We start from the raw sequence: 13,870 nt of genomic DNA, 5'->3' as shown, positions 1-13,870 counted from the left end.
GATTAGGAATGGCAACCTACAGAAAAAGTAAGATTATTCAGGGTTGGATTGTGGGCTTTTTTCCCCTCTGTTATAGCGGTTCAGTTAACATCAACAAATGAGTCAATCCTCAATCTACTTGGTGTGATCCACATAAAAGCAGATATTTTGGACTCATTTTCACCATGGTAATCAGGTATACATAAGACCAACTATTCAGTATTTAAACTCTATGTTCTATTCATATTATGTACCCCAAGGAGAGTATAAAATCCTCAAGGGCAGAAGCTATCATTTCTCCCCATCATACACTAGTAGAAACTTAATACAAAATGAATTTGCCCCTGCAATTATAAACTAGATCTTTAATATAATAAAAGTGTAATATAGGGCTGGAGACTGATGGAAACAAGGGGACTAATTTAATTAAGCTCAAAAAAGAAATGCATATTGTGGAAAGGAAAACTAAAGCAAATTCTGGACTTTCTGCCACTGAGTTGGAACCAACAGCAGTTGGAATGTTAGAGAGAAGATATTGACAAGACTGACAGTTGGTGGGGGAAGGGGCAACTGGGAGTGGTAGTTGGTCTCCTGACTGGCTCTTCCTTCCTGGGCCTGGAACTGGAAAGTGCCTTTTCCCTGTCTCTGGATAGAAGTGTCTCTATTCCTGAATTTCCCAACTGTGTGTTCTACCTGAATCCCTGTGATCATGTTCATCGGACAAAAGGACTTAAGGGAAGCAGTTTGGACTATAAGGTCAGTCTCTAGGGCATCAGCCTGAAGAGATAGGCCCAACCAGCTCTGAAGGTCAGAACTTTTCTCCATCTTGCTGTCTACTGCTAAGACTTCGAATTTAAGAAAACTAGCACAGATTAGCATAGAGAGGAATAACAGAAACCATCCACCAGCCTGTGAGGCCTGGCCTCAGATCAAAAGCTGAGAGAGACTCAAACCTCATCTAGGGAAATCCCTCTTCCCTGATAATTCCCCAATGCAAACTTATGATCAAAATTTATCTTTATTTGAATATCACAGTCAGATAAGAGGACTAACGTTTCAGGGGACATTGAGGGAGTTGAACCTCAGGACAGCTTTCAACTATAAACGGTCCTTATTGGACTGCTGCTGGATGACCGTGGTCTGGGGAGGTATGTGCCTCAAGAGGGTCCAAGCTTACCTGCTCTGGGGTATCTGCAACATCATTCTATAGAGAAGACATCCCCTCAGGCTATCAGGCTATCAGTGACCCATTTCTCAGGAACCCCATTTTTCAAAAAATAACCTCTCATCAGGGGGCATCTCTCTCCTTTTACCTCACAGGTAGCCATATTCCCTCTCTTCCTTCAACTCTTCCATTCCCTATTACAAAATCTTCCATATCCCCTGATCATCAATCCTGCCCATTTTTCTATATAAGTATTACAGTTTTGGCAGAGCCAGCTAGGCTTTCCAGTATATTTTGTCAAGAATTTGGGAAGAAGAAGTCAGTTGGAGATGTCAGAAAAGTTTCAGAGACTGAGCCTACATACATTTCAAAAGCCTGTGTGTGTGTGTGTGTGTGTGTGTGTGTGTGTGTGTGTGTGTGTGTGTTCAAAAGTGTGACTGTGGAAAGCAGACATTTTGAGAGCAGTGTTGAGTGCAACTAATCTGTCTAGCAATACCACAGTCAAAAGAAACCACTCCTTTTGAAGGGAGGAGGTAACTCTTAAAGGGCCAGATTTAAAAAACATTTTTTCCATTGCAAAAGGCTTTTCAAGATACAAGATGGCAAAGAAATTATTACTTGCCATGGGTTATCTAGCCTTGATTGAACATTTCTTTTATATGTTTTACAACTTATTTTTTGTCAAGATTCCAGATTATATTTATTTTCTGATTACCATCTATGAAAGTTTTCAATGGCTGAAGATAAGAGTAAATCGCTTGATTTCATTCATTCCCACATCTGCTGGAGCATTATTCTTCTTAATCCAATTATACTATGCCCTTAAAAAAAGTGTACATCTAATTTATGGGAAAAAAGAAAAATACAATGAAATGACTGTGATGATTTTAGCCATAAGGGAGATGACACAACTAAAGCAAATGATTAAGCAACTGACTGAGGAGAAACAAAGTAGCAAATCTTTTAACATACAACGTGACATACATAAAAATAAAAATATAGCCGAGCAAGAAAAGACAGATAGGGCTGAAGGTGGAATACCAATATTGCCACTAAGAGATAAAACAAACCTACAAACAGACAGTGTCATAATTCATATTAAAACACATAAGTCATTTACAGCAGCAGACCTTGAAAGTCTGAAAAAATGGATGCCTTACTGGTTTTCAGAGCCAGTGAGATGTTTGAAAGAATTTAAAAGAGCAATTAGGCTTTATGATCCAAATTTCCAGGACACTGAAATTCTTCTATCAGAATTATTTTCAAAAAGGGAAAAGCAATACATTGATGAAACTAGAAACAATCCAAATTTAACATCACGGCCAGAGGAAGGAACAGACTTAGAGTTATATAATAATGCAAATCTACCTTATCTAAAAAAGAGGCCAGAGATGATCTATTAGAGGCAATGAAAAGTTTTTCAAAAAGACCAGATACTTGGGGACAATTTGAGAAACTGAGAAAGGAAAATGGGTAACATCCATCTAAGATCCTCGCTAGAGTGATTGAAGTAGCAGAGGATGTGCTTGGATTTGAAAAATTAACTGAACAAAATCTCCAACACATAAAGAGACAATTTATGAAAGGCAGTAACACACCTATAAGATCAAATTTTAAAGTTCAGTACCCAGACTGGGAAACACTAAGTCTGGAAGATTTAAGAAAAACTGCAACTTACATATTCACAGATCATAAAGAAATCCTAGAGGAAAAGGATGAAATAATAAACGAGCTTAAAACCAAGATCAAAGAGGCAAACAGCACAATTAAACATAAAGAAATTGAAGAAATAGAAAATCTAGCCACTCTGCAATCATACAAACCCACAAGAAATTACACACAAAACAATCAAAGGAGAAATGTACCCAAATGTTTCCTAAGTGGAAAAATGGGTCACATGGTTGAAGACTGTTATTTAAAGGCACAATTAGTCCAAGCTAACAACAAACAGAGGTCATGGAAAAGCAACATAAAGTATAGCAGCAACAATACACAAACAAATACAAAATGTTGTAATTGTAATTGCAGGAATTCATTGCAAGCACCAAATTTAGAAACCATGGACAGATACATCCAACAAGGGGCAAAACCATGTTATTCACAAGTAGTCTCAGATGCTGCCAAACAAAGTCGGTTATGAAGCCAGATGCATGGGGTAACATCAAAAAGGAAAGATGGGAAAGGAAATGGGGAAAATGAAAAGGAAGGAGCCTGCATGCAAATAGAACTTGGGGGTCCAAAAGCACAAAATAAAACTAAAGAACAGATAGAGGAAGAAATCCAATTAAATAAGGATATAACAGAGATTAGAGAGAAAAATTTTGGAACAGTGGAACAAAATACAAAAAAAAGGGAAAGGAACAGATCTGGCAACAGTCTGTAACCCACAAACCTTAAACTTATTAGAACATTATAACTTTAAAAGCAAAGAACATGAAAGATTAGATCCAAGCAACAGTGAATTGCAACATGTCTCAGCATAAGATAAAAGTAACTTAGCAGAAAGGAAAAAATATACTTTAGAACAGAAAGTATAGAACAAATAGCAAAACCAAAAACAGAACCATGAGACACAAATAATAGAGGGGTCTAAAGATTCTAAACAAAACACAACTGAATTAATTGAAGCACATGTGCAAACAACAGAATGATCCAATGGGGAAGAAAATACAATAATGGAGAACATTCAAATTAGCAGACCTCTTGGAGACAATGACACTGAAAGCAGGGATGATATTACAAAAGAACATACCAATGACATAATAAAAAAGTCAAACTTAAATCCTTATGCCAAAGAATTCCAACCAATAGTAATTGCACAAGAAAAAGCAAACACAAACATTATCATACCATCTTTAAGTCTCCATGATAATGCAATTCCATTGCAAACTGATGATGGATTACAAAATGAATGTTCAAAGCAACAAGAGAAGTCTGTGGCTGAAGAACAAAACTGGGATATCATAGCAGATCCACAGGAAGGAACAAACACACAAGAACCAAATCTATCAACACATAACACAGAGTTACAGCATGCTAATAGGCAAAAGCTTGCAAAAGACTTGGGGAATATAGAAATCACCAAGAGTCAGTGCAAGACACAAATCACACAGAACCATTATATATAATGATATTTGACTCAGAAAGTGAGGACCAAGAACCTTATGAATATGTCAAACTTTAAAATCAAGATCACAGCTTTACAAGAGTGGGAGACAGATGATTACATTAACGATTCAAATCAAGAACAACCGATCCAGTCAGAAGAGTTAGTTCAGGACATAGAATACACAAACTCATTAGAAGAAATGCTGGCAGCATTGGGAGTCAAGAATTATCAAGAACTTTATGAAAAGTATGAGGTTGAGGAAGAAGACAATGAATTAGAAGTAGAACAAAATTATATACCTGATAGAAAACAAAGAGAAGAAGGAGCAAACTACGTAATGATACTATCACACCTTCCTTTCTCTGAGTTAGAACTTCTCACAAACTAGACAGTCAATTAACAAAATATTTACAAGCTGACAAACAAGAATGGCAGAGTTGCATGAAATGGGCTTGATACAAACAGTACCCCAGGATTACAATTTGTACAACATCAATCCAGGAGACAAAGTATACTTAAAAAATTGCAATAGAAAATTGGCTACAGACATAAAATGGACTGGACCACATGAACTATTACTTACTACCCCAACAGCTATAAAAATAACAGGGAAACACTCATGGTTCCACTGTTCCCACCTAAAACACACAAAAAAATCAACATCACTGTAACAGACATAAAAGATAATTAGACAAAAGATAGTGATGAGAAATGAAAACAAAAACTGATTATCATCAAAAAGTATATCACAAAGAACCACCAGTGGCACATAATATTCAAGACAACAAGATCCCAGTAGGTCAAGCATGCCACAGCGAGAAGATAACTTTCCAACCCAGAGGAAAAACATCCCAGAGGAAAAGCATCAAAAAAAGCTGCTAGAGAAGAAACAAAGAGGAAAAGCTGAAATGGACAGCTAAGACTTTGAACTTTGTAAATTTGTTTAATAGCTACTAGAGAGAAGAAAAAAAAGAAAATAACTGAAATGGACAGTTAAGACTTTGAACTTTGTAAATTCGTTTATACAAGAAGAGGATAGATGGAAAACAAGACTTATATGTAAGACTGAGTGTGTTAAAATAATAAAACAAAATTAATTTCACATATTAGGTAAATAGCATGCAACATTACATAACTTGGAAGAAGAGATCCATCAGTCAACATGAGAAGTGGAACTCTGAAGAAATTTGATGAGTATGAATTCAACACAACACTATGAGACACAAAACACAAAATCACAAACTGACATATATTGGGAGACATTGTTTAAATAAACAAATGTATTTATGCAAAATGTAAATATGTATATAGTTAGTTCCATAAGATCTTAGGCAAATAGAAATATCAATACATATTTCTATTTGACTGATATCAAGATTAGGGAACTATGTATATTATTGTATTATTTGTAAATAATCTCTTTAAATAATGTATATACTACAATTAAGTTATTAGCATATTAATAGAGTCTGTAAATATTTAGCATACCATGTCTATATGTTGTACATAAGATTAGGTTATAGATTAGACTAGCCTTACATAATAGTTATAATAAATACGGAATAGATTAGGAGTAAGTTAATTTAAGCATAGCAGACAGTTATACATAGGAATAGACTTAAGCTACATTTGCAGATAGTAAACTTTTAATTGTTTATTGTAAAACTGATGCTGAAATTGTGTTTAATGGAAATATATATAGATAAAATAGTTTGCAAATGATAGATATATAAAAATAGGAGAACTATTAGTTTAACTGTGGAGGAGTAAGTAGTATTAGTACTAAGATTCAAAATTCTTTGTAATTGTGTTGTTTAAACATTTATTGTACTGAATTTATTGTAAAACCCTAAAACTACCCTTACCCAAACTTTCCTGCATAGAATTCCTTAGAGTAGATAAAGTTAGCATAGAATAGTGATAGAGTAACTAAGGGAAGTTTATTATTTTGGGGGAAGTAGTTAGAAATTAGATTTAGTAGATTAGTAACTATAATAAAAATAAGTGACCTTGGGAAGGTCACAACAAAAAAAGGGGATGATTGTGGAAAGGAAAACTAAAGCAATTTCTGGATTTTCTGCCACTGAGTTGGAACCAACAGCAGTTGGAATGTTAGAGAGAAGATATTGACAAGACTGACAGTTGGTGGGAGAGGGTGCAACTGGGAGTGGCAGTTGGTCTTGTGAAGAGCACTTCCTTCCTGACCCTGGAACTGGAGAAGGTGCTTTTTCCCTGTCTCTGGATAGAAGTGTCTCTGAATTTCCCAACTGTGTGTTCTACCTGGATCCCTGTGATTGTGTTAATTGGACAAAAAGACTTAAGGGAAGCAGTTTGGATTGTAACATCCTTCTATAGATAATACATCCCCTCAGGCCCATTTCTCAGGAATCCTATTTTTCAAAAAATAGCCTCTCAGGAGGGGGCATCTCTCCTTTTACCTCACCAGCAGCCATATTCCCTCTCTCCCTTCAACTCCATTCCCTATTACAAAACCTTCCAGTTCATTAATCCTGCCTGTTTTCCCTATAAAATATTACAATATAACTCAAGTCTTAGAATACATTTGCACTGGGCTCTCCCCATTGTTTGGGGACTGATTACTCAATTCTCAAAGTTGACAAGGACTTGAGAGGAGAGATCCTGGTTTTCTGAGTTCTAGCTTTAAAGAAGACTTATGGTTCTAGACTCTCTTCAGGTCCCTGAAGGGAAGAGAAAGGCTCTGGGAAGAAGCCACCATGTAGAGGGCACTTCAATCATGTCTGTATTTCCACATTACACTAGATATTTAGGGGAAATTTCTTCTTGTGTGAGATAAAGTACTCTCTTTGTTGAGGGGACATATTGTTCATAGAGGAAATGCTTAATTATTCTGTGTTGTCTGAGAATACATATTCTCATCTGTATATTTTCTTATTTCTGTTTGCTAATGGATTAGATGATCAAGATCATTCACTGTTTACTACATGTATTCATTATGAAACTCCATTCAGTGGGAAGGAAGTCAACACTTGAATATATGGACTGGGACATTTCTTCTCCACTAAGGGACAGAAATTAAGGAGCTCAGTTATTTCCCCAAGTCTAACAATGGGAGGGGGTTAGAGATGATTTTAAAGTAGCATCCCATCTCTCCAAAGAGAGCAGAATGGCTAGTATCTCACCCCAAACTATTTTTTTCTTCTTAGATGGAATAAAAATGTACCTTGGAGATGGACAAGGGGAAGAAAATCTAGAGATTTATGCTAGTTTGTAAGCTACATTTAGACATAATCTACATGGCCAGCAAAACACTCCCAACACAAATGTATTAAGTATTTACCATAAATGAGGTATTTTTCTAAGTAACAGATAGACAAAGATGAAAAATACCATTCTCTGCCCACAAGAAGTTTACAGGCTAATAAGGGTAGGAATCTACCAGAGCCAGATCAAACTGCTGCCTCCACACTTTATTAGATTTTCATTGTAAACAATTACACCTCAGAAATTGGCACATGCTACAAATCAGAGCTTGGCTAATTGTTTTGATTGTCTAGACTTGAGAAAGTGATGAAGAAAATGCTAATATTTTAATATGGGGTTAATTTTACAAGTGTATCATGTTTATGTCCCTCCCCTAAGAACTGGTTTTATTTACTAGCATACCCCTGACTAGGGTTATACTAATATATATATATATATATATGTATGTATGTATATGTGTGTGTATGCTATAATACTAGTGTATTGATTTAGAATCTTGAACCCTAGAGACTACATTTCCCACAACCCCATTTTCCTTTCCTGTTTGTGCATTTTGTGTGTGGATTGAAGTTTCTGTCTGCCCAAGCAGTCTTTCTGGCTGGTATCAATGTGGAGGATTCAGAGGGTTTTTGCCTTTTTTTTAATTTGTTTTTTAAAATTTCTCTCTGTTCCAAGTGGATTTGAAAATAATACTTGGAGTATTGAATATTCATTTTAGCCTTAACATTTTGTGACTATGAAGGAACTTTAGAACTCAGCTTTTTTTTATTTTTTATTTTATTATTTTTTTTTAAAGCTGGTAGTTTCTGCCCTGGCTGCACTCAGAGTGCAGCTGCATCCAGCAGCATCCAGCAGCTGTTAGCAATCAATGTTAAAAGCACCAGCTTGCTTAAACCCCATGGTTTAAAACTGACTGGTTTGCAACCAAAAACTGCTTTACAGCTGGGAGTTTTCCTCTTGCTCTCCTTCCACCTTCTGAGCCTCTGACAGCTATATGTATTTCCACCCCATCCTGCTGGTCACTCTCCTACTAGCCTAGCTGCCTTAATTTGGGGGACTTAGTGGAGAAGTCACTCCTTGCCCACACCTGGAGAATAGCATGACCAGCCTGATCAGCCATTCGTGCCCACAGCTTGGCCATACCCCGACTAAGCAGCAGGCCCACTTCTCCTCCACTGCCTTGATCTGCTACCCAGCCACAGCACTCTGGGCGCACTCCAGTGTTGCTACTGCCTCCTGCAGCTGCCACACCCCAGAGCTTTCTGCTGCTTCTGCAGACCTGTTCCTGTTGAAGCTGGTGAGTATAAGCTTCCCTTTCCCTAGCCCAGCACAGAAGAGAAGCCCCTTTTCCCTGCTGGGCACCTGATTGCCTATTAGCCTCTACCAGGCTTTTTGCCTTGGCAGGGAGGGTCATGGCCCTTTAAACAACTGCAGCCCCCTCCTTGCTTTATCAAACCTACCTTTTTCTGTCTCTCAGACCCCACCCAATTTTATAGTCATATCCTCCATTTTGGTTTCTGGCAGTCCCTAATCATACCCCTTACCCTGAAACCCACCTCTAACCATGCCCCTAACCCCTCACAGTTGTAGTGCTGCCTCTTGGCCACTAGAGGTCAATACTGAGCACTCATGAGTTACTTTGACTTGCTTTTTCCCCCTCTTATTTTTCCCCCCTTTTTCCTGCTTAGCTACAGTGGTTGTTTGCTGGCACTAGAGAACAGTAAATAATTTCCCCCCTTGTTTTTTACAAATAAAAATCCAATAAAATCACAAAAAAAAATAAGCTAAATACCCATACTTTACTCTACCCTCACCCCTTATAATAACAATTAGAAAATAAAAAATACATTTTTTTCTTTTTTGATCAAAATGCTGAGCAGTATAAATGTTGGAGTGAGCATAAGGAATAGCTAGACCTTAAACTCACTGTTGGGGTTCTCACAGTTGCATACTCTTTTGTTCTAGATATTTCCAATTTAATTTGTCATACTGCCTTTGCAGGAGCAAGCCCTAATGATCAATAAAAAACTACCTATGGAAGGTTAGAAAAAAATTTTATTTGCTACCAACATTCATTTGAAAGTGAAGGTCAATAAATAACTAAGAGCATTTTTTGAGGGAGAATTCAATAGAGATTTCAGAAATTCTTTCCAGTAGATCTTTTCTTTCTAGATAATGGTAACAAGAAAATGATTTACTCCATGTTATTGTTGTTGATTCACTCATGTCTTACTCTTCATGACCCCATGAGTCATAGGACTTTCCTGGCAAGGATATTGGAATGGTTTACCATCCTTCTCTAGTGTATCCAGTGCATCCTTTTACTCCATATTATTTTCCTATTTTCCATGTTAGGAAAATGAAGAAGAGTCAAACTGAGACTTATGGGTAACTGTGGAACTGAGGTCAGAACCAGATCTAGCTAAGGAATTTCTGAAATTTATTCCTATGCTTTAGTAACTGGACAACATTGTTTGATAGATAAGGAACAAGTTGCTGGGGACCCATTGAGTGATGGGTGATGACAGTTTCTCAGCAACATTTTAGCATTTCAGAGTTCAGTGGGGTGTCCTTCAGACACAGGCACAAAAAGCTGCATTTCTCCAGAAGAATAATAAGTAGTACAGAAGGTGTGCTTAATTGCAAAGGAAGACTGATGCAATAGATAACATTTTCTTGAGAGCTATTTGTTTTGGCAAGAAGATCCTTAGGTTGTCAGAAAGCTTCAGTTGTCCTGATGATAAACTAGTGCAATTAGGATTTGGAGACCCACTTCTTCACTGGATCACCATGGATAGGCTCTATTAATCAGGGTGACCAAATCTTTTGGTGACACCCAATTTGACCTGAGGTTAGATAAAGATCTGACCCAGCAATACTGAGATTGATGGCAGTTTGGAACAAGTCAACTAGAATTTAATCAACTCATATATTTTGATTCATGGCAAAACATAGAAATCTAATTTTTCAAGCTATCACATTTGCAGTCAAAGTAATTTTCTGTTTTTCTGTAAAACAATGAGACCAGTGTGGACACTAAAGCTGTGTTGATTCGACACATTTCTCTGGTTTTCCTTCACTTGGGTTCAGATTGGTGATCGTCGCTCTTTTCTCCTTTTTGCATTTGATGGAATAGATTATATAAATACTTCTCACTATGAAAATTCCAGCGATGACTAAAAAGTAGCTTCCATAAACTAGGAACTGGGGGGAAAAATAACACATACTTGTTGTCAGTGTTTTACTCTGCTAAAGCATAATGATCCTGTTGACTAAGGTCAGATGGAGGATCTCTTCAAGGGGCATAACATACTTGATCAATAAGCATTTCTTAAATATTTACTGTATTCCATGCACTGTGTTAAGTATAAGGGAAAATAGAAAGACAAAAGAACCAGGTTCCTACCCTCAAGGAACTCATATTCTAGTGGGGAGATAGCATGTAAACAATAATGTACAAAGATACAGACAGTGTAAATGGAAAGTAATCTCAGAAGAAAGGAAGCAGTAAAACACTTAGAGAAGTTGAAATTTGACCTGAGACTGGAAGGAGCCAGCATAGAGAATTGATGAAGGAGGGCACCAGATATAAGTGACAAGTCAGTGAAAAAGACCCAGATTTGGGAGATGGAGGAATAACAAGTAGGCAAGTATCTCTAGATTATAGATTATATAGATGGTTAGTAAAATGTTAAGAGAAATAGAAAGGTAGTAAGGACACAGTTTGTAAAGTGAACATAGTATTTAGTTTCCCCCCCAATTATATGTGAAAACAAATTTTAACATTTACTTAAAATTTCAAGTTCCAAATTCTTTCCTGGCCTTCCTTCCCTCCCTGCCCCATTGAGAAGACAAGCAATTTGATAAAGGTTATATATATGCAGTCATGCAAATCATATTTCCATACTAGTCATGTGGTTATACAGAAGACAGACCAAAAAGCCTCCCCCCAAAAAGTAAAAAATATTATACTTTGATTAACATTTAGGCTCCATCAGTGCATTCTCTGGAGGTGGATTGCATTTTCTATGAAGTCCCTTCAGAATTGCTTTGGATCGTTGTATTGCTAAGAATAGCTATGTCAATTGCAGTTCATCATTATACAGTATTGCTGTACAATGTTGTCCTGGTTCTTCTCACTTTACTTTGCATCAGTTTTCCCTGGATTTTTCTGAAAGCCTGTTCATCATTTCTTACACACAACAGTATACCATCACATACCACAATTTATTCAAACCATTCCCTGCCTATTCTAATCTCCTTCGATTTCTTTTCACTCCCTTATTGCTATAGTTAGCATTTAGTAGTGATAATGGACATCCTTGCTTCACTCCTGATTTTATTGGGAAGACTTTTAGCTTATATCCATTAAAGATAATGTTTGTTGATGGTTTTAGCTAGAAATGTTATTTAATTTTTACAAAATTGAAGGATATAGAACCAGGAGAGCATTTTTATATAGTAATGACAGTATTACACAATGCTGAAGGACTTATGAAAAATACTAACCAACTCCAGAGGAAGAATTATGGAATCTGAAAGGTTTGTATTTCTCCTTTAGTAACATGTTAATGTTGAAATGTTTTGCATGACTGCAGATATATAACCTATATTAAATTGTTTGCCTTCTCTAGAAGAGAAGGAGGTAGGGAGGGAGAAAATGGAAAAAAATGTTTACAGTTGAGAAAAAACAAAAATGATAGAAGATCTGTTTTAGATCAGTTCCTCCATTTTTTGAAAATAGGAGAAAAAGCTCTAGTTAACTGCCACCTTACTATTGGTATCTGCAGAAGACACATTAATTCACTCCCCTAGTGTTACATAGCTAGTAAATTTCTGGGGCAGGATTCCATCTCAAATCTATCCACTCTATCCACTCCCTCATCAAGCTGCCTAGTTTCAGCTCTACCACCCCAGTTCTCAGAAGCTCAAGGAAACTTACCTGAGTTTCAACAGGCAGACTCAGACCTTTAGAATCAACCACGATAAATGTTGTTATGGTCTGAATCACCAAAGCCACAAAGGTGTTGACTCCAAACACTAAGGCATAGCGCTCCATGCTGAGGTTTACTGCAATCTGAAAACTAACACGACATAAATGGTCAATAATATCACCAATATCAAAAAACTAATATCACCAAAAAAAAGGTAACAGCAAAAGACAAGATTCCTTTGTTGGTCTTAGGATCAGGACTTTTAGGGTAGATAAATCATTGTCCCAGTGGGGATGTCTAGCCTACTTTTAGTCATTGTCTAGAAACAATGAACAGTGAGGTGGAGGGAAAAATTAAGGGGATAGAAGAAGAGGGGAAAATTGGAACACTTACTGAAGCCCTATTCGTTATCTTTGGCACAAACTTAAAATCCTAGCTCTTGGGCAGGCTGATGCTGATAAATCTCTTAAACTTGGGAGGTCTGAGCAGCAGTTGTGCTGAAGCTGTTCAGTCTAAGTTTAGGAATGGGGGTCTACCAAGTTGCATTAGAAGGGACAAAACATAGCTCAGAAACTAGACAAATGAAAGCTTTCCTGATGATCAGGAATGAGTTTGGGCTGTGAGTAGCCTGTCTTTGCAGCCTGGTCAAGACCTAATCTCGAAAAAATTAAAAATTCTATTCAAAACTGAGAAGTAGTAGCATAGAATTATTTGATACAGTGCTAGGATTGGAATCAGGTAGACCAAGGTTTCAATCCCACCTGGGACACAAGTTGTTTAATTTCTCTGTGCCTTGTTCAGCCACTTTTGGTCATGCCCAATTCTTTATAACCCCAATTGAGATCTTCTTTGCAAAGATATTAGAGTGATTTGTCATTTTTCTCTAAATCATATTACAGATGAGGGAACTGAGGCAAACATGATAAAGTAACTTATCCAGAGTCACACAACTAGTAAATATCTGAGTTAGATTTGAACTCAGTCTTAAAAGCCTGGCACTCTATCAACTGTGCCACCTACCTGCCTTCTATGCCTTATGATTTGTTTACTAAGTCATAGACTATACACCTTTCAAAGGAGGAATCCTCATGAATCACAGATTATTCATATATTCAAAATTCCTTTTGAAAATTGTTCCTAACTGTTTGCTACTTATCTGTTGGGAAATAGTCTAGATGTTGTGTAGCTGTGTTAATTTCCCCTGTATTTTGAATATCAACCTTTTATCAGTGATATTTAATACAAACCTTTTTTCCTGTTCTAAACTTTTTCTATTTATTTTTAATTCTCAGTCTTTGTAGTCTTTCCTCCTTGGAAGAATGTTATTGTATTTCTCTTTGCTTTTTCCTCAGTGCTATTCATATAGTAGGGTATTAATTTGTCAAATGAATTAATTGAGGATCCCAATTTAACAACTAACAAATCAAACCATATATGAAG

The 13,870-nt window shown here is 36.7% G+C and overlaps 1 protein-coding gene across 1 annotated transcript in view; it reads right to left on the bottom strand.

Moving 5' to 3' along the window:
- Window positions 1-9,533: 9,533 nt before the first annotated feature.
- Window positions 9,534-13,870, bottom strand: part of SLC19A3 (solute carrier family 19 member 3) — a 43,274-nt gene continuing 38,937 nt past the window's right edge. Inside the window, exons 5-6 of the mRNA XM_007502150.3 lie at window positions 12,439-12,580; window positions 9,534-10,700 (exon numbers count right to left, since the gene is read on the bottom strand). Of these exons, the coding sequence (XP_007502212.1) occupies window positions 10,533-10,700; window positions 12,439-12,580 (310 nt within the window). The 3' untranslated portion in view covers window positions 9,534-10,532. The remainder of the gene's footprint in view (window positions 10,701-12,438; window positions 12,581-13,870) is intronic.

This window comes from Monodelphis domestica, chromosome 8 (assembly GCF_027887165.1).
Source record: "Monodelphis domestica isolate mMonDom1 chromosome 8, mMonDom1.pri, whole genome shotgun sequence".
NCBI lineage: Eukaryota > Metazoa > Chordata > Mammalia > Didelphimorphia > Didelphidae > Monodelphis > Monodelphis domestica.
The sequence above is the reverse complement of the archived record's forward strand: the minus strand, read 5'-3'. Positions and strand labels throughout refer to the sequence as shown.